This window comes from Euprymna scolopes, chromosome 1 (genome assembly GCF_053919585.1).
Source record: "Euprymna scolopes isolate OS-2025 chromosome 1, ASM5391958v1, whole genome shotgun sequence".
Lineage (NCBI taxonomy): Eukaryota > Metazoa > Mollusca > Cephalopoda > Sepiida > Sepiolidae > Euprymna > Euprymna scolopes.
This window is the reverse complement of record NC_136482.1, coordinates 8,128,026-8,155,345: the sequence shown is the minus strand read 5'-3', so window position 1 is coordinate 8,155,345 and position 27,320 is coordinate 8,128,026. Positions and strand designations below refer to the sequence as shown.

At 37.2% G+C, this 27,320-nt stretch overlaps 1 protein-coding gene across 2 annotated transcripts in view; it reads right to left on the bottom strand.

Moving 5' to 3' along the window:
- LOC145277073 (A disintegrin and metalloproteinase with thrombospondin motifs 9-like) overlaps positions 1 to 27,320 on the bottom strand; it is a 314,902-nt gene that overhangs the window by 95,132 nt on the left and 192,450 nt on the right. For both annotated transcript variants that reach the window (XM_080128762.1, XM_080128775.1), the window contains one exon: positions 10,955 to 11,081. In XM_080128762.1, the coding sequence (XP_079984888.1) occupies positions 10,955 to 11,081 (127 nt within the window). The remainder of the gene's footprint in view (positions 1 to 10,954; positions 11,082 to 27,320) is intronic.

The window sequence follows — 27,320 nt, the reverse complement described above, 5'->3', positions numbered from 1 at the left end:
ATTCAAATTGATTTGAAACATGAAAATAAACAATAAAATAGTTATAGGATAATCAGATTTAACCATTTCAGGAATAAATGGATTTACCCAGATAAAATAGTTACATCTAAACATTGTAACAGTAATTTGTAGCAGCTATGGCCCCAGAACCATGAGGTATACTTCTGTAACATATTCTTGCTAATATACTTGTTAACTATACCACTGTGTTTGTCTGTACTATTACTGGCAGGCAAGGACACAACACTCAATGTAGATTGAACTGGTTCTTCACTGTTATCCTCTTTTTTTTTTTTTTTTTAAACAGAAAGAATAACCACTCGAGGATAAGGGTTAATAAGTGTATAGTGGTCAAAGGGAACACGTAATCGTTAGTAGCCCTAACCCGAACACGTAATCGTTAGTAGCCCTAACCCGAACACGTAATCGTTAGTAGCCCTAACCCGAACACGTAATCGTTAGTAGCCCTAACCCGAACACGTAATCGTTAGTAGCCCTAACCCGAACACGTAATCGTTAGTAGCCCTAACCCGAACACGTAATCGTTAGTAGCCCTAACCCGAACACGTAATCGTTAGTAGCCCTAACCCGAACACGTAATCGTTAGTAGCCCTAACCCGAACACGTAATCGTTAGTAGTGGAAACTTAATAAATTGAATTACTTAAGGGGAAAGCTCATCAAGAAATTGAGCATGTAGGACTTGAAGACAACCATATTGTAGTCAGTTAGAAAGCAGAAAAACGGAACAAAGTTCCACATGGGTATAGTTCTTAGAAAAAAAGCTTTGTGCATGGAATCTACGTTTAGGTTTAGACACAAAGAGTGGGGGAAATTATTGATAGAGGTTTTAACTAGAGTGTTTTTGTGAAAGTCAGGACAGGGGGACGAAAGATTGGAGTTCAGATGAGCACTTGCCATGAAAATAATGATAAAAGGCTCGCAACGTCTCTTCTGTGAGAAAGAGGTTGCAGGGAAGAGAAAAGGGCATCCTCCACTAGGCTACGAAGTCTATATTGAAATGTCAAGGCAGGAATAGTCTTTCTAGCAGCTCCTGCCCAGATGTTGCAACAGGACTCCATCCTTGCTCTTACACAGGTAGAGAATTGCATCAGCAGGGAGATATCTACTGGAGTGATAGAACAATCTCACCATTTTTCCAGCAGCTTTGGCACCGGATTTTATGTATGTGCTACATCTCAGATCAGGAGTAAAGATCAGACTAGAAGTTTGTCAAAATATTGAGCTTCCCCAAAACGAGAGCCATTTATTTTAATTGATGCCAGACGATTGATGATTAAAAGATAGAAGCTTGGTTTTAGATGCATTAACTGGCCACCTCTTTCCCCATTGCACCATCAAGATCAGAGGAGAGAGAATCAGAGAGAACTTGGTCGTTTACAGCCTTTGATATGTTGCCATAGATGGTAGTGTTGTCAGCATAAATGCCTACAAATGATCTTAGAATGTTATTTGGGAGATCATTTATGCAGATCAGGAAGTGAGTTAGGCTCAGGATGGACTTCTGAGAGACTTCAGCATTAATACTGTGGGCTTCTCATTTTTTAACATCAACCACTATTATGAACCTATTATGAATTGCTTTAATAATAAAAAGGCATTTCCAGCTATACTGTAGCTGGAGGTTTTGTGAAGTAGACCTTTATGCCATACCTTATCAAAGGCCTTTCATATGTCAAGGACAATTGCCCTAGAAAGGAAGCCTTTGATATGTTAAGAGCAATTACCCTAGGATGGAAGTCTCCGTTGAGAGTCTCACTAATCCTATAAGATATCTTAGCTTATCTGCTGTAGATCTAGCAGGACGGAAATCATATTGCATGTCAGTGAGGAGGTTATTTTTGCTGAGGTGGTTGACTACTTCTCTATTTAACAGATTCCAGCAACTTATTCATCATTGATTGGTCTGTATTGAGAGATATGCTCACAGCCCACTTGGGAACGCTGATCATGCAGTGATAATGGTCGAAATCACCCTAAACTCTAGAGCTAAAACTGAAGAGCCATTGCTGAAAACAACAAGATACTATAAAAAGGCCGACTGGGAAGCCATTAGGGATCTCAGAGATGCCCCATGGGGAAATATCTTTTCTCTTCCTGCTGAACAGTGTGCAAATGAGACCACTGAATGGTTCAAAACGGCAATTGAAGCATATGTTCCCACGCGGAAATTTTATAGCAAGCCCCTCTCTCCCAATGGTTTACTTCTACTTGTGCAACTGCCATTGCACAAAGGTAGCATGCGTACCGCAAATTTAACTGACATAAGTCCAGTTCAGACAGACAGAAGTATATAGAAGCTAGAAGTAACGTTAAGAAAGAAATAGCGACAGTTTAGAGAGAATTCACTGAAACAACCAAGAAATGCATCGAAACACAAATTAGGAACCCTTGATTTCTGGAAAATCTACAATAGTGTAGTAAATAATGGACAATCCCCGCTAACCAACAATCATGAGGTTGTTTGCTCAGCAACCGAGAAGGCTAACATGCTTGCCAGTCGGTTTGCCTCCAACTCCACACTGAATCCTGCTAACCACCCCCTCCGTGACTTTTCTTTGCAAACAGACACCACGCTAGACGATCTGAAAATCCCCCCTTCTCAGGTGTATGCTATCATAAAAAACCTTGACACTTCAAAAGCATGTGGACCTAATCTCATTCCGGCTGTGCTATTAAAAAAATTCTCAGCCGAAGTAGCTCCAGTTCTCTCCAAACTTTACAACAAATGCCTTAATGAATCTTGCTTTCTGGACTGCTGGAAAACTTTCTGTGGTACCAATTTTCAAGAATTCTGACTTTTGCCAAAATATTTGAGTCCATAATTAATCAAGATCTAGTCCATCACCTTACAAATGCTAAACTTCTGACCGACCAACACTATGGATTCAGGCAAGCCTGCTCCACACCAGATATCCTAACTAATCTCTGAACGTATATACCATTCACTGGACAAAGCAGGGGAGGGTAGAGCGGTAGCTCTAGATATATCTAAGGCTTTTGACAGGTATGGCATGAAGGTCTTCTCAGGAAAATTAGATCATCTAGTATCACTGGAAGAATACTTAACATAATTAAATCCTTCTTAGATAAGAGAAAAATTCAGGTTGTCCTCGACGGTGGTAAATCTAAACAATATGATATAAACGCGGGAGTACCTCAGGGGTCTATCCTTGGACCTCTATAATTCCTAATATTCATAAATGGCCTCCCTGACAAAATTGCCTCTGAGCTGGGTATATATGCTGATGACACCATGCTCTATAACAGGCATGACAAGAAAACAAATGAACACATTTTTTTTTTTCTTTTATTACATTTTCACCCCAAACAAGGCAAATTGCCACTTTGGTGTAGGGGGCTACTATCAGGGGCAACAACTACTGGGGTACTATGTAGGGATTTGGGCAGCAAGGTGTTGGTTCACGTTACACTTGAACTTCTGCACGTCAGTACTGTTGGGGAAGCAGGGACCTGGAATGGAATTCCAGAGTCTAGCGGTTCTGGGGAAGAAACTATTGGAGTAAAAAGATCTTTTACATCTAGGGATCTCTACAGTGTGGGGGTGGGATTTAGCAGCCTGTCGGGTTTGTCGAGGGTGCACAAGTGATTGCAGTTCGTCAGAGCATTCACCACTAAAATACTTGTAGAAAAGGCAAAGGGATGCAACATTTCGTCGATGGGACAGAGGCTGAAGCTTAGATGCCAGTTCAGGGCCTATCAGGTTTGCGACTCTTTTGAACCTTGTCAAGGAGCGAGAGACTAGTAGCAGATGCACCAGCCCAGATGTGGCAGCAATACTCCATACATGGGCGAATGGTGGCCTTATAGAGGTACAGGATACTTTCGGGTGTTAGTAGTTTTCTAGCACGGTAGAGAGAGCCCACCTTTCTTGCAGCAGCCCTGGCAATGCCTTCGATGTAATTGTTCCAACTCATGTTTCCTGTGAACGTTAGGCCAAGGAGTTTGAAAGATGGACTCTCAGATAAAGTCGTTGGCCATTGCTATGGGTGGTAGAGAGGGTTTCTTGTAATTATTGAATGAAACTAGTTTAGTCTTGGCAGCATTGAACGCGACCAACCACTTTTGTCCCCATTCCACTACAGATTGGAGGTCTTCTTCTAGTGTTTCTGCCATTTCTTTAGAAATGTGTTCATTCGTCTTCCTGTCGTGCCTGCTATAGAGTGTAGTGTCATCAGCATATATACCCATCTCAGAGGCAATGTTGTCGGGGAGGTCATTTATGAATATCAGGAACAATAGAGGTCCAAGGATACAACCCTGGGGCACCCTCGCATTTATATCATATTGTTTAGATGTACGACCGTCGAGGACAACCTGGATTTTTCTCTTATCTAAGGATTTAATTATGTTAAGTATTCTACCAGTGATACCGTATGATCTGATTTTACTGAGGAGACCCTCATGCCATACCCTGTCAAAAGCCTTAGATATATCTAGAGCTACCGCTCTGCCCTCCCCCACGTTGTCCAGTGAATGGTATATACGTTCAGAGATCACAGTTAGGATGTCTGCTGTGGAACGGGCTTGTCTAAATCCATATTGTTTGTCAGTCAGTAGTTTAGCATCTGTAAGATGATGGACTAGAGCATGATTAATTATGGTCTCAAATATTTTGGCAAAAAGTGGGAGGAGGCTAATGGGGCGATAATTTGATGGGTCTGTCCTTTCGCCAGAATTCTTGAATACTGGTACAACAGAAGCAGTTTTCCAACAGACCGGAAAGCAAGCTTCATTAAGGCATTTGTTGTAGAGTTTGGAGAGAACTGAAGCTACTTCGGCTGAGCACTTTTTTAATAGCACAGCTGGGATAAGATTGGGTCCACATGCTTTTGAGGTATCAAGGTATTTTATGATAGCATGCACCTGAGCCGGGGTGGTTTTCAGATCGTCCAGTGTGGCGTCTGTCCGCATAGGAAAGTCAGGTAGGGGGTGGTTGGAAGGGTCCAGTGTGGAGTTTGAGGCAAACCGACTGGCAAGCATGTTAGCCTTGTCAGTTGCTGAGGAGACAACCTCGTGATTGTTGGTTAGTGGGGGAATTGTTGATTGCCCATTATTTACTACACTGTTGTAGATTTTCCAGAAGTCTCGAGTTCCTAGTTTTTGTGCTTCGATGCGCTTTTTAGTGGTTTCCGTAAATTCTCTCTTAGCTGTCGCTATTTCTTTCTTAACGTTATTTCTAGCTTCTATATACTTCAGTCTGTTTGAACTGGACTTATGTCGGTTAAACCTACGGTATGCATGCTGCTTTTGAGCAATGGCAGTTGCACAAGTCGACGTAAACCATTGGGGAGAGTGGGGCTTACTATAAAATTTCCGCATGGGAACATGCGCTTCGGTTGCAGTTTTGAACCAGTCAGTGGTCTCGTTTGCACATTGTTCAGCAGGGAGAGAGAAAATATTTTTCCATGGAGCATCTCTAATTAGTTCCCTGATGGCTTCCCAGTCAGCCTTATTATAATATCTCGTTGTTTTGAGCACTGGCTCTTCAGTTTTGGGTCTAGAGTTTAGGGCGATTTCAACCATTATCACTGCATGATCAGCGTTCCCGAGTGGACTGTGGGCCTTTGTTATGCAGTCATCGGGAACTGTGGTCAAAAACAGATCTAGAAGTGATGCGTGTTGTTCTTCCTGGTCAGGGAAACGGGTTGGAAACGTAACAATTTGTGATAGGGAGTGAGATATAGCGAAGCTATGGGTTGTGCTGCCCGCTGCATCTGTGTGAGTAGAGAATCCAAGCCAGTTTTTGTGGTGGACATTAAAGTCACCAAACACATGTATTTGTGCGCTAGTGTCGAGGGTCAGTGCCGTGTCTATGCTGTCAGATGCTTTGTTTATTATGGAGCAGTCCTGAGTCGAGGGAGAGCGGTAGAGAAAATAATAATAGCTAATATTGTGTTGCATGTTTAGTCTAAAGCACATAAAGGCTTGATCATCTGTTTCTAGGTTTGTTTCTCTAGTCAAGGGAAGGGTATTACGAATGTAAACTCCAAGTCCGTGCATATGTCTGTCAGAGTCCTTACGGCAGAGTGGGAGATATCCAGGCATGTTAAAGTGGTTAGAGGGAATGGAGGAGTGTAGGTTAGTCTCACTTAGTGCTAAGATATCCGGGGTATTTGTTAAGAGAAATGCTTCAACATCAGCTAAGTTAGTTCTAAGCCCACGGATATTTGTGAATGAGAGCCTCAAGGGAGGAGGCAAGTTGAATTTGTTTGTCCCTAATCCTGGTTTAAGCTTATTTTTAGATTGTACTATCGTCATATTTTTTTTTTTTAAGAGTTTCGGTAAGGGGGAGCTAGAGGATGACCTCCAATCCATAGTGGAATGGGGACAAAAATGGATGGTCACATTCAATGCTGCCAAGACTAAACTTGTTTACTTCAATAATTACAAGAGACCTTCTCTACCACCAATAGCAATGACCAAAGATTCATTATCTGAAAGTACTTCTTTTAAACTCCTCGGTCTAACGTTCACAGAAAACATGAGTTCGAACAATTACATTGAGAGCATTGCCAGGACCGCTGCGAGGAAGGTAGGCTCTCTCTACCGTACTAGAAAGCTACTAACACCCGAAAGTATCCTGTACCTCTATAAGGCCACCATTCGCCCATGTATGGAGTATTGTTGTCATATTTGGGTTGGTGCATCTGCTACTAGTCTCTTGCTCCTGGACAAGGTCCAAAAGAGTCTCCAACTTGATAGATCCTGAACTTATCTAATCTTCAGCCTCTGTCCCATCAACGAAATGTTACATCCTTCTGCCTGTTCTACAAGTACTTTGACGGTGAATGTTCTGACGAACTGCAAGCACTTGTGCCCCCTCGACGTAAATACCCCTGGCAAACCCGACAAGCAGCAAAATCCCACCTCTTCACAGTAGAGATCCCTAGATGTAAGAGAGCCTTCTACTCCAGTAGTTTCTTCCCCAGAATCGTTAGACTTTGGAATTCCATTCCGGGTCCCTGCTTCCCCAACTGTACTGACATGCAGAAGTTCAAGTGTAACGTGAACCAACATCTTGTTGCCCAACTCCCTACATAGTATCCCAGTAGCTTATGTCCCTGATAGTAGCCCCCTACAACAAAGTGGCAATGTGCCTTGTTTGGGGTGAAAATGTAATAAAAAAATTTAATAAAAAAAATGTAAAAAGATAAGCGATTACCTGAATTTTTAAATACAGAACATACTGATGAGGTTTTCCAGGGTGTTGGGAAGCAATTCTTAAGACAACGTTTAAACAAGTATGGGAGCTAATTCTGGTTGAAGCTTTTTGAGCACTATAATAGGAATGCTAAAAAGACCAATTACTTTACTGGAATCAAGGTTTTGATTAGCTTGGCAACATCATGCACAGATGTTTGTATGTCGCATAGCAGGTTTTCAGACATAGGAGGAAATACGGAGGTTGGTGGCCCTGATCACAGAGTAGAATTAGCTGCAAAGTTTTGGCAAAGAGTTTGGCTTTGTCCAATGCTGACGAGATTACCTCAGGTCCATTGATAATGGTTGGGATAGAGCACTATTCAGGACCCTGTTTGTTATTTGCCAAAATTGGTGGGAATCAAGCTATTGCTCAGCTACTTTGCAATTGACGGACTGAGTATACAACTTTTCTCGTTTTCTCTTCCCTCTGAGGCATGCGTTGTTTTACTTAATGCACCATACAAAATGATGACCGATATAAGATATGCTGGACATATGGTTGCTGAAAGCATAAAATCTAGGATACAAAACATTTATTCAACTTATCATTTTGAACCTGTGCAACATTGGGTAACTCAGCTGGTATGTATTTAGACTTTAAAGCACTTTCTTGTAGGAAATGTTTTTTGTTTTTAAATAAAAAACATTCTCCACAAAAAGAAAATGGCTCCACCCAAAAGTTTAACTACTCTTTAGCTCTCCCTTAAAAAAATTGCTATTGAACTTCAATGGGAAATATTTTTTTGTAGATATTTTGTGAACAAACATACAGACATACATTGGTGAATCTATAATTATTTCCTTCTGTTCCTTTTTTATTGGCAGGAGGGGATAAGAAGGATAGGCAAGGCTAAGGGTATTAGTTAAAGCAAATAATGATTCATGTTAGAATTTCAAATAAAATGCATCTGTTGGTTTGTAATGGCTGATACAGTTGTTTGCAAGGGACACACCCAAGAGTCAAAGAGGTTGTGTGTCAAGCTGAAGGAGGAGGGGGCAGGTAGTGTGACCTTTGAAATTGGGAAAAATACTTTTCTTTTTTGCATTTTTCAGAGTATTGCTAAAATGATAATGATGCAATGGAAAGACGCTTGAATTATCAAACAGCTGTGATACAACAAAACAGTGTCTTTGTAGATGACTAATTATACTATTAATAATATGCTCCTCATGACCGGCATCTTAAAGAAAAAAAGGTCATGGATTTCTAAATATAGTGACATCCTTGACCTTTGAACTTTTTTGGAACAAAACATCACTGTTTTGGCTTTTGAACACTTAATTCTTTTCGTTTTGGTTGTTTAAAACATAAAGTTGATATATGTAATGTGTGAATACTTTTCACATATTTCAAACGTCTAGCTACAACGGCTAGCAACAATTCCCCTCACTCTGGTTTCGCTAGCCTGCTTTCCAGCTAACTACAACATGGTCATCTTTGAATCCAGTGTAAACAAGTTCAAATCATACCCAATTTCCATCACTAACGATTACTACACTTGTCCCAGTGACCACCGTACACTCATAAACCCTTATCCTCAAGTGGCCCTCGGACCTTGATAAGTGGTGTCTCTTGTCAAAAAAAAAAAAAAAAAAAAATCATGCATGCAAAAAGCAAGACTAAGAAACACTTTTATTTCTGTTAATTTCTGTTATCTCTTTACTTTTGGTTGTTTGCTAACGCATGAAGTTAATATATTATGTATGAATAGACCTTGCCATTACGTTTGACTTTGCCTATTTCTACATCCATAAAACCAAGTGAAACTAAGGAATTGGCATATATATATATATATATATATATATATATATATATATATAATTGGATTATGTATTTAAATAAAAATTTAAATATTTAATTTTAGATCGACAAGAAATGTATCGTTTTTTGGTATTCTTATATTTTATCACCAAGGCAAAATGTATAAAGAGAAAGAGACCTTATAGGAGAAAGAGAGAGGGAGTATAGAAGAGAGAGAGATGAGAAAGCACTAAAGCTAGCGAGATGGCCGGGTCATTTGCTCAGAAACACTTTATGATCCCTGCTAGTTGCTAAGCAACAAAGAAAGAAAAGAGAGGGATAAGAAATGTATAGAGAAGAGGAGAGAGAGAGAGGGAAAAGAGGCATTTTTTTTTTTTTGGTACAGAACAGAGACCACCTGGCCGTCAGGCTAAGAGGAGGTGGAAAAATTTCCACTACTTCACCAAGTGACAGATGAACGAACCGATGTGGAACCCCCCCCCCCCATCAACAATGCAAGAAAGTGAATAATGCCTGGGAAAACTGTACCAACAGTGAAAGGAGGCGACATCAACAGCGATAAATGGTGAACTGAGGTGACATCGGCCGCGACAAGCGGCAAACTTTGTGAATATGTATTTTAATTCGCTCAAAAAGAAAACCGCTTGAAACAAAGGAAAAAGAAAATCAGTAAGTCGCCCTTACTCAACCTCTCTCGTACATTGAGGCATTGAATTCATTCTGCCATCATTTTGTTTGGACTGAAGATATTTTTTTTGTTTTGATATATTTCACGTTGGTATTTTCAGATAATAGATAAAGACACCCCTTCCATACTCTCGTAATTTATTTTATTTTTATTCTATTTGATCCCATCCCCTCCCTACCACAGTTTAGTGTTTTATAATAAAATTTAATTTTGAAAATATTATCACTGGTGTCTCGTTTCGTTCTTTCTCACGTTTTTTTGTCGCGTTTGGTTTCCGTGTCTCCTTTGTTTTTTTATCCGTGTCACATGTGTGATAAAATACTTTGGTTTTGCTTTTCCATAAATTCCCTTATACTTCCCCTTTTGGTAACGAGTTACAAAGATAAATGGTATTTGCTTTTATCGTAAGTTTCCTTTCATACCCCTACATCTATTTGTTACTTAATTCCCCACTTTTTGTTGCATATGTTACAATATATATATATATATATATATAACAAATTTTAATTAGCTTAAATATCAGATATTAAGACGATTTTATTAAAGAAAGATCATTAATAACCACCAAAAATGATGGGAAGACTATATAATGGCTGATATTAGTATGCCAATCTTGATAGCTGAAAAACTGGCCCAAGACCATGATAACTAGCAGAATTTTGTTGTCTAGCATTTGGCAAAACTATCTGGAGTATTAATATAACCATTTATAGTATCTTTATTGGCAAAATTGATAAAATATTGTAAAAATCTTTATTTTTGTTAATTATCAACCTAAAAAATAGAACAGAGTGATTTCCCTTGGATCGAAGAAGAGAGCCATGGCCTTTAAGAATATGTCTACCATAACAGATAACATGTCTACCATAACAGACAGAGATAAAAAAAAAAAATGTGTTGTGCACCAGATTTTGATCATCACGTATCCAACAGCTTCTACCTTACCATTTAATCTATAAATTGTTGAATAAATGTTAAGGATTATACTTTGTCATCTGCTCATTTTTGAGTTGGTATTAAACCAATAACATGTGTCGGACAACAGTTTATTCTTTGTTTTATAGTAGTAATATTTGAAACCATTACTGATTTGGTTAACTTACAAAATATTTTGATTAACTTTTAATGATTTTTTTAATCGATAAAAGCAAAAACGTTAAACACATCTATTATTTTTCATTTTAAAAAATGTTTTATCAAATATATTTCCTAAATGAATAAGATTTTGTTATTAATTCAGGTAATGCTGTCACTTACCTTGGCAAATATTATCACAGTCGGTCCAAGGTCCAAAAGCACTCCATAAATATTTGACATTGCTTCCTGTTGAGATGCTGTAAGAATATTGAATATTCGGAGGATCAAGTTGACCCACAGATAATACCTACAATAAAATGGTTCAGAGATTAATGGGACGGTCAAAATTTTAAAAAAAAAATTTTTTAAGATTAAAAAAGAAAATATCAATAAGCAAAAGTGACCCACAAATAATCATATATATATATATATATATATATATATATGTAAAGTAGTAGCGTTCATGTACATGTGTGTGTGTGTATAACTCTCCGACACCACTACAACAGCCCACACAACTGAACCGATTCTGACCAAACCTGGCATGATGGTCCCTAACCTAAGAATGCTGGGCACTATTTTCAAGGTTAAGGTCAAAGTCTATATATACTCTCCTATAGCCCACACCATTGGACCGATCATGACCAAACCTGATATGATGGTACACACCATTGTCAAAGGTCAAGGTCGTAGCCTATGTATATATACACTCTCCTACAGCCCACATTGCTGGACCAATTATGACCAAACCTAGCATGATGGTCCTCCACCCAAGGATGCTGTGCACCATTATCCAAAGTAAAAGTTAAAGTCATAGCTTCTGTATATATACTCTTACAGCTCACACCACTGGACCGAACGTAACCAAACCTGACATGATGATCTCCGACCTAGGGATGGTGCACACCATTTTTTAAAGTCAAGATCATATTTGGTGTGGCTCATTGGAAACTCCCCCACCTAGGGATGGTGCACACCAAGTTGGGGTTCATTACCATCCCGGAGGGCCGCTACTATGGCGCTGACCAACTTCTTTGTGAATTTAAATCAGATCACTCTCCTTCACCCTCATCCTCTCAACCAATTAAACAAATGTTAACCATTGTGACTTTTTGTAATTGTTTCAATTTTTATTTGTAACAATATAAGTGTCAACTTCGATATAATCGATTTGTTTTAAAGTTCATAGTTGGATTTCAATCAGTTCATGAGCCAATTAAAAAATTTTAAACACCTTAAGCAATAGTTGCTCTTACAACATCCACTTACTGCAAGGTAGATGCCCGCAAAGTAGGTAGCCAAGTGTACAGCAAAGTCCCCCTGAAGCATGGGTATCTTTGCTAGTTCAGAGATTAATGGGACAATCAAAAAATTAATATTTATAAGATTAAACAGAAAATTGTCAATAAGCAAAAGTGGATTTCATAAAAAATTGGCTGACATTAATTCATAGATGTTTCTTAATTCAGTCATTATCTCACAACTCAGTACTATAAAACAGGGTTTTACAATATCTCGCCATTTTTAGTGATATCAATATTTATCAATTGTTTGGCAGCGATTCTTATATAGTCCTAGTAATTTAAGAAATAAATAGGCTAATATTCAATTCAAACAATACTTCATTATGAAATTGAATATTAAATAAGGATCAAATGGATTTAAGGCACCCTAAAATTGGCAACGATGAAAAAGCCATATTTTGCTTTGATACACTTCTCTATCCATCCATCCAGCGCAGCCAAGATTGAACTCACTATACGAATCTTGTCAGTAGCTGAATACTTGATGCTTCGCCAGGGCTATCAAAGGTATTTTTTATCGTGATGCCATCACTAGATGGGTTGCCTACCATGGCTTTATAGAGTCCCATCTACCCTCGAGAGAAGAATAGACTGTGCCAATTTCTCAATCTGGTATTTTACCTCGCAGTACATACAGCGCCTCGCCTTCCCAAATGGTCTCCCATCTGGTACTGGCCAGGCTCAACATTGCTTAACTTCGATTATCTGGCGAGAAATGGTGTGTCAACGTGATTGTGCAGTATACACTTCTGGTTAAATTTTAAAATCATTCTAAGTGACAATCTTTGTTATGGAACAACTCAAACATGTGATTACAGTTTATATATATTTAAGGGAATATAAACTGGTTGAAGCTGCAATTCTGAATGGAAACACTTAGTGGTTTACTTGTCAACTCATTACCAGTTGTTGTTACCTGACATGGACTTCTATTACTGTACCTAACTGAATAAATCTATATTCTGTGTATCGTTTCCTAATGAACAATGCAACACTCATTAAGTATAGACAACACTAAGAATATAAGCAAATACCACTTAAGATTTCTATTTGGTCATGGCTTACGAAACCAAAAATTACCCCATTGATTAAAGGTTCCAGCTTAAAATTTCATACAGATTCTAAAATTCGACACAAACATTCTAGAGTTTAACAAGATGCACCTGAAGAAAGCTAGAGGTTCAACCAGTTGAAACTGAGTATTACATCCAAGATTTTAACAGTAGTCCAAATTATTGCTTTTCATCTAAAAAGTTCCGAAATTTCTGATTTTTCTTACATGCTTCCACAGTTGAGTCTTTTAGTTATAAAAGACTTTTTATCTTAATAATTAACATTTTCTTTGAGCTTCAGAATTGTTTTATTTTGTAAATCAATTTCTTACAATCAGTTGAAAGGAAAAAAAGACTCCTTGTTCAAAATTTTATTTTAATTGTCCGATTGATTGGCATTGCTTTTCCAATAGTCATTAACTCCGGCCCATTTCAACAACAAAACACTATCTAATTTTATGTAAGAGGTTGCAACGAAGAAAAAAGGGCATCACCTACTAGGTTTTGAAGTTGGTTTCGAACTTTATTCTAGCTGGAGATGGAACATCCTAATGGATGCTAGACATTCGACTGCTATCTGATACAATCCAACTTAAAGATTGTTTTTAAGATTCTAATCGCCCCTTTAAGACCTTGCAAGCGCTTGTATCTGTCTTGCACTTGGTTCATGAGGTGTATTTGTCAGGTAGTTTAAATTCCTTTTCATGAGTTTGGTTGAAATAATGGAAATCTTATTTCCATATCGTACATCAAGAATAGAGCATGGTATCATCAGCAAATGCTCTCAGATGCGATTATATCGGAAAGGTTGTTAATGAAGATCAGGAATAATATATCCATGTATTGATCACTGGAGAAACCTGTGTTGGTGTGATGTCATTTAGATATCCATCCATAGCCTTGAGCCCCTTTGTAGATGCTTTCGTAGCGAGGAATTTTTTTTTTGAGAAACTTTTTTTTTGTATGTACCTTTCCAGAAGGTATATACAACGCCTAGCCTTCCCAAATGGTCACCTATCTGGGACTGGCCAGACTCAACGTTGCTTAACTTTGGTGATCTGGCGGGACCGGTATGTCAACATGATTGCGCCATATTCATTTAGATGCACAAAATATTAAAAATAACCGAAATCTTTCTTTTAATTAAGAAAACTGATTATATTAAATATTTTCCTATTAATATCATAAGAATTAATTTTTCTGTAAAGACCTTCATGCCCGACTTTGTCAAAAGCCTAGCAGATATTTAGCACCACTGACCTAGCTTCACCTTATCCAGTGTGTTTCTATATACATTCAGAAATGACCATTATGATATCCGCAGTAGAATAGGATGGCTTAAATCATACTGTTGGTCAGAGAGGCGTTTCATATTTTCAAAGTGAGGAAATAGCACTAGACTAAAGATTAAAAAATTTTAGCAAAGAGTAGGCAGAGTCTTATGAAGCAATGATTTTGAGGGTCAGCTCTTTTGCAAAACAATTTTTTTAACATTTGTACCACAGAAGCAATTTTCCAGCAAGCAAGGAAGATTCTGCAAAGTATTTATTGTTGTTTGGAGAGGACAGGGGCAGCTCTAGAGAGAATTTATCCATTGCTAAAGCTATGAATAGGAATAAAATCTGGTCCATATGCTTTGGGGGGTATCAAGATTTTTATGATAGCCAGGATATGAGAAAAAAAAAAATGATCAGATCATCTGGCACAGTTTCCATTCATAGTGGGAAATTAGGGAGAGAGTAATTTGCAGAATCTTTTTTTTTTTAATTATTTTCTTATAATTTTTTTTATTATTACAATTTTCACCACAAACAAGGCATAATGCCACTTTGATGTAGGGAGCTACTATCGGAGACATAAGTTTCAGGGATAGTATGTAGGGAGTTGAGCAGCTAGATATCTGTTCACATTACACCTGAACTTCTGCATGTCAGTACAGTTGGGAAAGCAGGAACACGGAAAGAAATTCCAAAGTCTAGCAGCTCTGAGGAAGAAACCATTATAGTAAAAAGCTTTCTTAGATCTAGGGATCTGTGTAGGGGTGGGATTTTGCTGCTTTTTGGGTTAGTCGGGGGTATTTACGTCGAGGGGGGTACAAGGGATTGTAGTTTGTCAGAACATCTATTAAAATACTTACAGAACATAATTTTGTTCTAGCTGGGAATGGGGCATTCTACTGGATGCCAGACATTCACTATCTCATACATTCCAACCAAGAGATATTTTTTAAGATTCAAGTGCAATTGTCAGAATCTCTCTTGCAGTTGGTTCACTGGGTATATTTGCCAGTTTTTGTCACAAATTGATAAAAGTTCATTATTGGATTTTAATTATAAGGTGAAGCTCGAAGATTCAAACCCGATAGATAAAGCAAAAAGAATAAAAATGAAAATAAAAATAGACAAAGAAATAAAAAAATAAATAAAAGCATTACCCCTCCAACATACACACACAACGTCCATTGGTCCCCCCCCCTCACCAATATTTCACGAAAAACACCCGTCTAGCTGAATCCACTGTGAAAAATTTCCCCCACTCTTTATCTGTGCCTAAATCAAAACGTGGATTCCATGAACAAAGTTTCTTTCTGAGAAGTGCACGTCTGTGGAACTCTGTTCGTCTGCCTGCTTCCCACCTGACTACAACCTGGATGTCTTCAAGTCCAACGTTAACAAATTCCTAATGAACAGCCCCCTTAAGTAAACACTTCATCAAATCTCCACACTAACGTAATGTACTTGCAATAACCCTTATCCCCGAGTGGCTTCCGGGCCTTGATAAGTGGTGACCACTGGGTAAAAAAAAAAAAATTAAAGTCTGCTAGCTTCCCATTTCCGATATAACCTGAAGGGTAGGTCGCATTTTCCAGACTCTTAAGCTAAGGTTAAAAAATATTTCTATCTAACTTTTTGAAATCTATTTTGTGCTAATTACCGCTAACTCTTTTCTCATTGCAGCTTTGACTTAACTCGTAACTTAATTTTACCTATCTTGTCTTGCTATTTTTTTTCTTTTTTGTTCTGAAATCTTTTTTTTTTATCAAATATGCTATTAACCAATATTGTCTTGTTACATGTAAAACGAAAAAAAAAAAAAAAAGTCACTCATGAAAACGAGAACCTTCCAAATTAAAACCTTGAATTATTATCTATACTCAAATATAAATTAATTCAAAATTAAGCCAACTTCACAAATTGATAAAATTTCATTATTGGATTTTAATTATAAGGTGAAGCTCGAATGATTCAAACTCGAGATAGATAACGCCAAAAACATCCCCACATTAATATGGGAGAGGAGATTATCTTCAAAAAGCGTCCTGAATTGATAATTGAGCACCGGACCTATACGAAGTAGATATTAGTCCCTCGTACATATTCCTTTTTTTTTTTTTTTTTTTTTTTTTTTTTTTAAATGGAGAGTAGATAATGCAGTGGACGTGTTATCGGCAGCTCCAGTAACCCTCGCTTCTTTTTTTTTTTTTTTGTCCCTCAGTCCTCATTTAAGTGAGTGATTTTTCTGACAAAGGGTGAAGAAAAAGCTGCTTTCCAAGTCGGTAGTACTTGGTGAACAGTAGTCTGAGATGTCGGAAATTTTTCTGTCTCTATGTCTATCCTTGTGGCCATGTCACTAGTAAGGGTGCTAGAGGTAAACGTTTCATCTGGGCTGATGTTATCTGCCTGATAAGTCAGGGACCCGAACCTTGGATTAACCACTAAGGAGGCTGTCCTATCAGGTGCAAAGTACTGGGATTGCTGTGTTGCCATTTGATTAATGGATTCTGGACCATGCAGTAGTCTCTGGTGAGGCCTCTCGATGCCATACTAGTGGGTAATTGTTATGGCTTTACCTTATGTGCTACATAAAAAAAAAAAAAAGAATTTCCTGTCCTTTTCTCTCTTACTTTCCCTCTCTATCCTGCCGACCTGTTCCACAAATCCCAAAACCTCAACATGAAATATCTCCAGAAAAAAAAAAAAAACTCGAATAAACCTAGAACCACATCTTCCAACGTAGACCCCTACTAACATGTCTCCTTCTCCAACATCAGGGGTCTACGTTCCAACCTTCCAGAGGTTGAAACCCAATTACAGGAGACGAAACCGGGCATATTCTTTCTAAGCGAAACTAGAATAGGGCCGACCACTTCCCTAGATAATTAACAGATACTCTAACTTAACATCTAAATCTGACCCCCAAGATCGCCATGGGCATGGAATATGTGCCTACATTAAAGATGGCTTCCTGTGTGGCAGGGATATCTCTAGAGAAGATATGAATTTACCTTATATGTACTTCCGGGTTGCACTTGCTTACACCACTGCATTTATATTTGCCCTCTATCGGCCCCACAACAGCAGAGTTACTATCTTTAAGAGCATATCTGAGAAAATTGACCAGATCCTGTCTGCACATACCTCGGTTAACATTCACATCTGTGGTGACTTCAACGTCCATAACATGGAATGGCTGACCCACTCAAATAAGACAGACGATGAGGGGAGGTTCTGCCATGATTTTGCCATTGCTTATGACCTCGCTCAGATTGTTCGCGAGCCCATCGATGTGCCAGATATTACACGTCAGTATGCAAGCCTTCTAGACCTTTTTCTCTTCACTTCCCCTGAGCTATGTTCATGTTCCATTCTTTCTCCTCTAGGATCCTTCGACCACTCTGTTGTATCAGTTAAGATAAAAATGAAATGTAATAAGTCCTCAGGCGTACCCCTCCACCGTACTGTATACCGATACTCCATGGCTGACTGGAATAGCTTCCGTATACTCATATCTGATCTACTTCTGCATTCCAATGGTTAATTGTAGGCATAGACCGATTCATACCATCTAAAAAATTCCAACAAAAACCTAACAGCCAGCCATGGTTCTCCCCAGAATGTGCTGCTGCCATTGCGCACAGAAATCACTTTTTCCATAGCTACCAACGTAACAGATGCACTGAGACTAAAGCTGCTTTCAGGAATGCCAGCAAACACTGTAAAAGAGTAATAAAATGCAAGACAGCTATATGCTCAGTCTGTTAAATCACAAGTAGCTGAGCAGCGGCTTGGTTCCCACCAGTTTTGGCAAATAACAAATAGGATCCTGAACAGAAGTGTGCATTCAATCCTAACCATTATCAATGGACCAGAGGTCATCCCGTCAGCATCAGACAAGGCCAAACTATTTGCAAAGAACTTTGCAGCTAATTCTAACCTATGCAACAAAGGCAATCAACTCCCCATATTTCCTCCTATAACACAACACGCTATGCAACATACAAATATCTGTGCATGAGGTCACCAAGCTAATCAAGAACCTTGATTCCAGTAAAGCAACTGGCTCTGACAGCATCCTAATTATAGTGTTAAAAAAGCTCCAACCAGAACTTACTCCCATATTTACGAAACTGTTTAAGCGTTGCCTTAAGGAGAAGTGCTTTCCAACACCCTGGAAAACCTCATCAGTATGCCCTGTATTTAAGAATTCAGGTGATAAGTCATCTCCCTCTCAGTACAGACCAATAAGTCTCCTGTGTGTTATGAGTAAGTTGCTGGAATCCATAATTAATAGAGAAATAGTCAACCACCTCAGCAGAAATAACCTTAGTGACACGCAATATGGTTTCCGTTCTGCAAGATCTACCGCAGATGTGCTAACGGTTATATCTCATAGGATGAGTGAATCTCTTGACAAAGGCTTCCTTTCTAGGGCAATTGCACTTGACATATCAAAGGCCTTAGTGCCTACTTCACAAGATTTCCAGCTACAGTATAACTGGAAATGTTTTCTCTATCATAAATCATTTCTCTCTGCTAGGCTCATAAGAGTAGTGGTCGATAGGCAAAAATCAGAGGCCTGCAGTATTAATGCTGGAGTCCCTCAGGGGTCCATCCTGGGCCCAACTCTCTTCCTGATCTACATCAATGATCTCCCTAAACACATACTTAAATCATTCGTTGACATCTATGCTGATGACACAACCATCTATGGCAACACATCAAAGGCTGTAAATGACAAAGTTCTCTCTGATTCTCTCTCCTCTGATCTTGAGCGCGTGGTTCAGTGGAGGAAGAGGTGGCTGGTTACTTTTAATGCATCTAAAACCAAACTCCTATCTTTACATCATCAACGCTCTGATCCCCATCTGAAATCAATTGAAATGGATGGCTCCAGTCTAGGAGAAGCCCCATGTTTTGACAACTTCTGGGCTTGACCTTTACTCCTGATCTGAAATGGAACACATACATCAAGTCTGTTGCCAAGGTCGCTGGAAAGATGGTGGGATCCTTTTACTGCTCCAGAAGATCTCACTACTGATGCAATTCTCTATCTATATAAAAGCCAAGTACATCCAAAGATGGACTACTGCTGCCATATCTAGTTAGGAGCTGCTAAAAACAGCCTATTCTGCCTTGACAGAGTACAAAATAGACTTCGTGGAGGATGCCCTTTTCTCTTCCCTGCAACCTCTCTCCCACAGAAGAGACGTTGTGAGCCTATCTTTGTTTTATCGTTATTTCCATGGCAGGTGCTCGTCTGAACTCCAATCTCTGGTCCTCCCTTGCTAATCTTTCACGAAAAACACCCGTTTAGCTGAATCCACTGTGAAAAATTTTCCTACTCTTTATCTGTGCCTAAATCAAAACGTGGATTCCATGAACAAAGCTTATTTCTTAGAACTGCACACCTGTGGAACTCTGTTCCGTCTGCCTGCGTCCCACCTGACTACAACCTGGATGTCTTCAAGTCTAACATAAACAAATACCTGATGAACCGCCCCCCCTTAAGGAGACACTTCATTAAATCTCCACACTAACGTACTGTACATGCAATAACCCTTATCCCTGAGTGGCTTCCGGGCCTTGATAAGTGGTGACCACCTTGTAAAAAAGAAAAAAAAATTGTAGTTCACCTACATGCATTGAAATTAAAGTAATTTTAAGAAATAAATAGGCTAATATTTAATTCAAACATTTTATTTGTAAAATTACATTTTTAAGTAAGGATCAAATGGATTTGAGGCACCCTTTGAATGGGCAATGATAAAAAGACCACTTTTTTGCCTTAATATTGTTTATTTTACAGTTTGGTTAAATTATGAATATAATAATATCGTGTATGTAAAAAAGTCTTACTAATAGCCTAAAACATACATAGTTTTAATTACGTACAGAAACAGTCTTGTTTGCTTTTGTTGTGTAACGTTTGGAGATTCATAAACAATTAAAAAATTGCAAAATTTTGTATAAATATGAACAAAAAGTTTATCAGCATTGTATAAAGAAAAAATATAAACAAAAAAACATTTTTAAAAGATGTGTAGAGATGGTTTCACACAATTTGGAAAACATTAAATTACATTAAAAAATGTAATAACTTTTTTTCTTCTTTTTTTTTAATGTAATTTGTTATAAAATAGAAGCACGGATTTGGAGGACAAGCCAGAAAGATAAATCTCATTCCTTTGATGTGCGAAACTTAGAATGGGATATTAACTTCTAGATAGAAGAATGCATTGGCAAGAATAGAAAAGATAACTCTAATCCAATCCAATAATTCTACCATAATTGATTTATTTCATGACCTCCATTTAGTCATGAGAGACAATGGATACCCCCTGCAAGAGTGTCACGTGTGTAATTGTGAGGCAAAGGTTCCACAATCAACAACCATACACTCCTGAATCAGCACTGCTTCAATCTAGTGGCAGATTTTTTCTTGCATTTTCCATGGCCGTGGCATTTATAAATTGCCAAGGCAGTCTTAATTTAATGACAAAATTTTAGAAAACTTAGTAACCAATATTTAGACAAGGAAAAAAAAAAAAAAAAAAAAAAAAAAAAAAAAAAACAGTTCTACAAATTCATCAAATTTTGCACTTTTTAAATAGGATGGTTATTGGGTGTTGGCCAGATGTATTTAATATTACAAACATCTGGTTAACACAACACGCACATGAATCCAATATGTTTTCTCTCTGCATGAAAGCTGCCAAAGTCCTGATTATTGTTGAGATGAGTTGTTCAGTTAATTAAGGTATGTTCCTGGTCGTATGCAGTTCAAAGAGAAGCATACTCCCAGGCTTTATCTTCTCCCTTTGTGAAGAGGCTAGTTTATTGCTAGTCACTTGAGGAATGCCGACAGGTACCCAGGCATTTTTAGCAGGCCAGAGTGTTCTTCCTCTTGGGCGCTGGCTCTTTAAATTCTACTTTCCGACCCTTGTGGCACATCATCTCGCTGTGAGAGAGATAAACATTATGGGCTAAATTTGAACAGGATATAACTGACCTAGAAATATCAGAAAAACTTGGACACCATTTATTGAATGGAGATATAAAAACAGAGTGAATAGAAAATAAAATAAAGTTATTACATTACAAATTGCTCAAAATTTACATATGAATTACACACAATGCTTCAAGCAAACTGTAACTATCTCATATATAAAGGTTTTAATTTTTTTTATAAACAGATTGTTATAAATTTGGGAATATATATTCTCAGCAACCTGGTAAAATGGCCACCTTTTCTTGTAAATTTATAGGGTGCATACACCCAAACTTGCATTGACCCCAAAAGACGTTTAAAATGAATTAAATACAAAATAGAGAAAAAATTGCTATACACCAAATTTGGAGTTATACTAAGTAGTACCTTTTTAAAAGAATTGGTGCATGCTAGCACTAATAATATGTGCAGGTTTGGTAAGATCTAACATGCACATCCAATGAAAGAAGGAACAGGTGATTTTGACCAAAGTAAACATCTTATACAGCCTAACATCACAAGTGCATTTCAGAAGTTTTATTACCACACAAGTCGAAAGCCCAACATATAAAAATCAACAGTAGATTATTTAATATGACAGGGACGCATTCAAAATGAATGTTTCTGTTCAAAACAATTGAATCATGATACTTGACTTTTGCATTTGAAACTTTAATGCTAGCCATTATATATAAATAATTTTATAAAATCAACAGTAAGTTTTCTACAGTGCAATGTAGACAAGAATATATTGTAAACTAAGTCACTGTAAGAGGCATGTAAAGCTTCCCCCCCCCCCGGTGCACTGAGATGAGTTCCTAACCAGAGCAGGCAATCAATCGATCCAATTTAAAAATGAGCGATTTCATGAGTTTCAATGATAATAAAAATATGGGAGTGTTAACTGTTCGTTGATCATTCAATCCCGGGCAACGTCGAGATTCCCTGCTAATGTATGTGTATAAGTTATGTTTATGCATTTGCATGCAAAGGATTTACCTCTACACTAAATAACCGATCATTATCAAATTTGGAACAGTGCTTCCTTCCAGGCTTAAGAGATCCAAATGTCGGCTACATTTAGTTTAATGCAAAGCAGGTTAAAATGTGGTGAAAACCCTTTGTGAAAATTCAGATATCTAAGATTTTTGTAAAATTGAAAGCATTAGACAGCAATTAATATTCCCCAAATTTGTTTAAAAACGGTTTTTAGGCGAAACAATGAGCACATCTATTTGAAAATTGAAATATTTCAGATTTACATTGATTCAGATCTATAGTCATTAAGATACCAATTAAGAAATATTCACTGAATTTCAATTTCTTCTGAAGATCCCTTAAGCTAAAGCGTTAAAATTTAGTAGACATTTCTGAAATCAAAATCGTGTAATGGACGTCTATCAAAATTGAAATACGGATTCTAGACATAAGGTTTAGTATCATATTTTGATTTTAATTCTTGGAAGGGAACCTGAAATTGGTGTGAGCTTACGTTTGGAGAATTAATCTTATCCTTCCCGAGACAGGTATTTTCTAGTAATATATATATATATATATATATATATATATATATATATATGTGTGTGTTTTTAAAATATAATTATCCCCTGACACATGTTTCGTCGTCTACGACTCATCAGAGTGGCTGAATCTAGCGAGATTCAAAATCGGGACCTCATGATAAGAAGCCTAAACTCTCACCACTGGACTATCTTGCACAACTGTTAATCAACCACTCTGATGAGTCGTAGACGAAACACGTAAAACAATATACATGCCACTCCCCATTTGAGGGTACCAAATTGCTCAAAGGGAAAATTATTCCCAACTTGCATTTAGGTAAAAATGCACTTTTGTATAAAGAATTGAATTCATTCAAAACGTATCACAAAAACAATTATTTTATATATATATATATATATATATATATATATATATATATATATATATATATATATAATCAGAGCGAGGAAGTGGAAGGAAAATCAATTATGAAATTTCACATAAGTAAAATATGGGGTAAAACTTTCATTAAAATATTTCTTTGATGGAAATGAAAAAAATGGCGTGGTAGTAATAAAAGTATAGTTATTGCCCTGCCCTTGGAATCTAGCACAAATATTGGTCCCCTGGGAGGAGGTGGAGGAAGGCTGAGGTTAAACCATGTTTTAGGAATGGAATGAAGGAAGCAATATTCTTACAGATCATTTATAAATGAAGAAAAGAACATAAAAAGACAAATCAGAAAATGAATGAGATTTTTGTTAGTGATAAAAGAAAAAGTTAAGAAAAAAAAAAAAATAAATAAAGTAAATCGTTTTTATGTGTCTGCATTAATTCGATTATAGAGAACAATCATGTTTTGTTCAACATTTGTTTTACGTACTGGCATGTGGTGGACAACTTTTTGAAAATTAACTCAAAAACTAATCTATCTCCGGTCAGATCTTTATCCTTCTCCCAAATCAATTTTTATCACTTCCTCCCATAATTCCTTGATCTTCCCCTTACAACTCGACTTACTACCTCAACTATTATAGATCTACAAACACAAATACTCTTATCAATTCTTTCAATGTGACCAAACCATCTAAGTCTTCTGTTCTACACAATTTTTATACCGTCCAGATTTAATCTTCATCCGTGGTCAACAGATCTAAATCTGCATTTATGATTCAAATTACACATCTATCATATTCTCATTTTTCTTCATATAACACGCGTTCTCAATCCTCACTGGCCAGTTTTAACTTCAATAGATCATGCATGATAAACTCTTCCCTTCGTTGACATTGGTAACTCTCTGCTGGTTAGTAATGACAGAAAATTTCATGAACTAACTCTATTCACCCTTGCAATCATACTAACACTTGTTCTACGTTGTTCTCCAATGACATTAGAAAGGGAACAAAATTTCTAAATAGTCTCACCGTCCAAACATACCTTCACACATCCGAGTTCTCATCCATCTCCATTGTTTTTACACTTATTGCACACAAATAGCCCCACATACACATGTGAACTAAAGTCAAACACATACCAACAAAGAGTATTTTCTTGAAATATTATACAACACAGACTGTCCATCTAACCATGCTGATGCGAAATAACAAGTATGAAGTCTAAGAAAATTGTATTAATATTCCATATCCTAATTTGTTTCAGTTTGTGTCGATTCGTTACACCTTTGCATTGTATTGCTTTCTATTGATTACACACATTTATATACACACTTAAAATAAATAATTAAAAAATACAATGTTTCAAGCAAACTACATTAACCCTGTAAATTTGTTGCACTCAATTTACCTGTAATTTCACTAAACTTCTTGTGTACTACAAAATATTAGGTTGCATCCTTTTCTACAAACTGAGCAGGAGAACTTTCCAAAACTACAACCTCTGATCGTCACTCTGGTTTTGGTGGTATTCACTCCCATACCATTGCTTTCCATAGCTTTCTCCCAAGTCTTAAACTTAACAAATAGACCTTCTGTTGTTTTGCAAGAAAGTAGTATTGTTTAATACCAATCTCTTCAAAACAATCCTGTACAAAACTCTAGAGAATTCTTCTAAGACACAAATGAAAAACATCGATTTTAAAATGAAACATTTCTTAGGTTTTAGCATTATCTTCTCCCGATGTTTGAAACTTGGCAATCAATCAGCGATAGTGTTGTTCCTCAGGCTATAAAGGTCGATAATGGGCCTTTTTATACATTTGATGTCGCCTGTAGTGTTATTGGCGGTCACCTGGCTCACAGAATCAGTATCTTAACTCAGTAAACTTGCTGTTTATTATTATTATTCCTTTTCAATTTTTTGTATTATTCTATAAGAGTAAAACTGTTCAGCGTTTTAATTTTATTACTACAATACTCTTTGCAAAAGTAAAAACATGTTTCTTCAGGTGATGTTCTGGCCAACAACAGCTCGTTTTATTACATTACTGTTCTGTTTTTTTTTGCTTTTTTTTGTGAAAATATTATCGGTTTTCTTGAAAGTACATGCAGTTAACTACTTTCTGTCAAAATACCAGTTATTTATGCCATAAAGTAGGTTTGATATAACACTGAATGTGAGCATAATGTTAATTACCGCGTGGTTTGTTGTTGTCATGGAAAAGGAGAAGAACGCTGTTAATGGTTTTATCTTCCAAAATGCCTTTCTTTTCTTACACAAAAGTATGTTAAAGAAGTTTAACAAGTTACACAATAAAGAACTATCTTTCACGGTTCAGATTCCATGGCATTTTGAAAGTCGCTAAACTTTAACAGTGTTTTTCTCCATTTTTTTTTTTTTTGTGGCGCTTACCGAGTTATGACATTCAGCGCCTCATATGTACTGGGCTAAGATCAAAGTGTATTATCTCTTCTCTCCTCAGCTAGGGAAGAGGAGGTAGGTAAGTTTTTGTTTAACGGCACATCAACCCTATAGGTCATTTCATGCCATAAAAGGTGAAGAGAATATTCTTCATTTGAGACTTTGGCCAGTGGTTTGCTTTATTTTCAAATAAGTTCCAAAAGTTTAATTTTTCTCAGGAAATCTAATATTTTGTAAGGTGTTTCTTTTTCAAATATCGTTTTAAGGTTTTGTTCCTTGAAATATTTCATACGAATATTTTCATATTTTTTACATTTCATTAATATGTGTTTAATGGTTAGTGGTTGTTGGCAGATTCTGCATTGAGGGATACCTTCTGCTTTCAGAAGGTATTCATGTGTTAGCCTTGAATGACTAATTCGGATTCTGGTGAATATAGTGTCTACTTTTCGTATTGGTATTATTGTTCTCTCTTGCCCAACATTTGGGTGTATTTATTTAAGTTTGTTGTTTAGTTGTTCATCCCATAGTTTTTGCCATTTCGTTTTTATGTAGTAGTTTATTTTATTTTTCCTATCCGTGTATGGGATTTTTCTGTTTGAAGGCATCAGCTTTGTTGCTTCTTTAGCTAGTTTGTCAGCTTCTGTATTTCCTCTTATGCCGACATGACTCGGTATCCATGCTAGTACTATTGTTTTATTATTCTTTATTTGGTGTTGGTATGTTTCTATAATTTCCAGGATGTACGGGTGGTTTACTTTCCCTCCTTTCAATGCAATTAAGCTGGACATGGAGTCACTGAAGATAAGGAATTTGTTTTCACTAGACTCCTGGACCAGTTCAAGAGCCATCTTAATAGCCTGTAACTCTGCGGTGTATATAGAGGCACCATCTGGTAATCGGATTTGCTTGTGTGCATTATGCATTTTTGCTGCTGCTCCTACTTTTCCAGTTATTTTTGAGCCATCTGTATAGATGGTTTTGTATGTGGAGTATTCATCCCTGAGTTCTAGGAATTTGTTTTGATAGGTTTGATTGCTAGTCTGTTTTTTGGCCATTTTGATAGTCATGTCAATGTATGGTTCTGTGATTGTCCAAGGTGGAGTATTATTAATTGTGTAAGTTTGTATGTTTTTTGGTTCTTCATATCCTTCTATAATAGCCTTTTTAAGGTGATATCTCAAAGGTTGAGCAGCTGTAGTTCTGCTGGTATAGAATTTTTCATACATTGACGTATATACTTTTTCGTGAGCAGGGTTTTCTGGTAAACTTTTAAGTTTCAATGTATATTGGAGTGAGAGTTTTTCCCATCTCAGGTGAAGGGGGAGTTCATTAGCTTCTGTGTGTAGTCTTAGAATAGGTGATGTTTGGAAGGCTCCTAGGCAGAGTCTGAGTGCTTGATTTTGTATTGGTTTCAATTTTTCTAGGTTATGATTGCTCTATACAATAGGAGCATGGTTTTACTGTCTGCTCCCCAGTTTGTGTGGGATATTATTTTTAATATGTTTAATGCTTTCTGGCATTTTTTTTTTAGTGCATCTATATGTGGCTTGAAATTGAGTTTATTGTCCAAGATCATTCCCAGGTATTTGGTTTGCT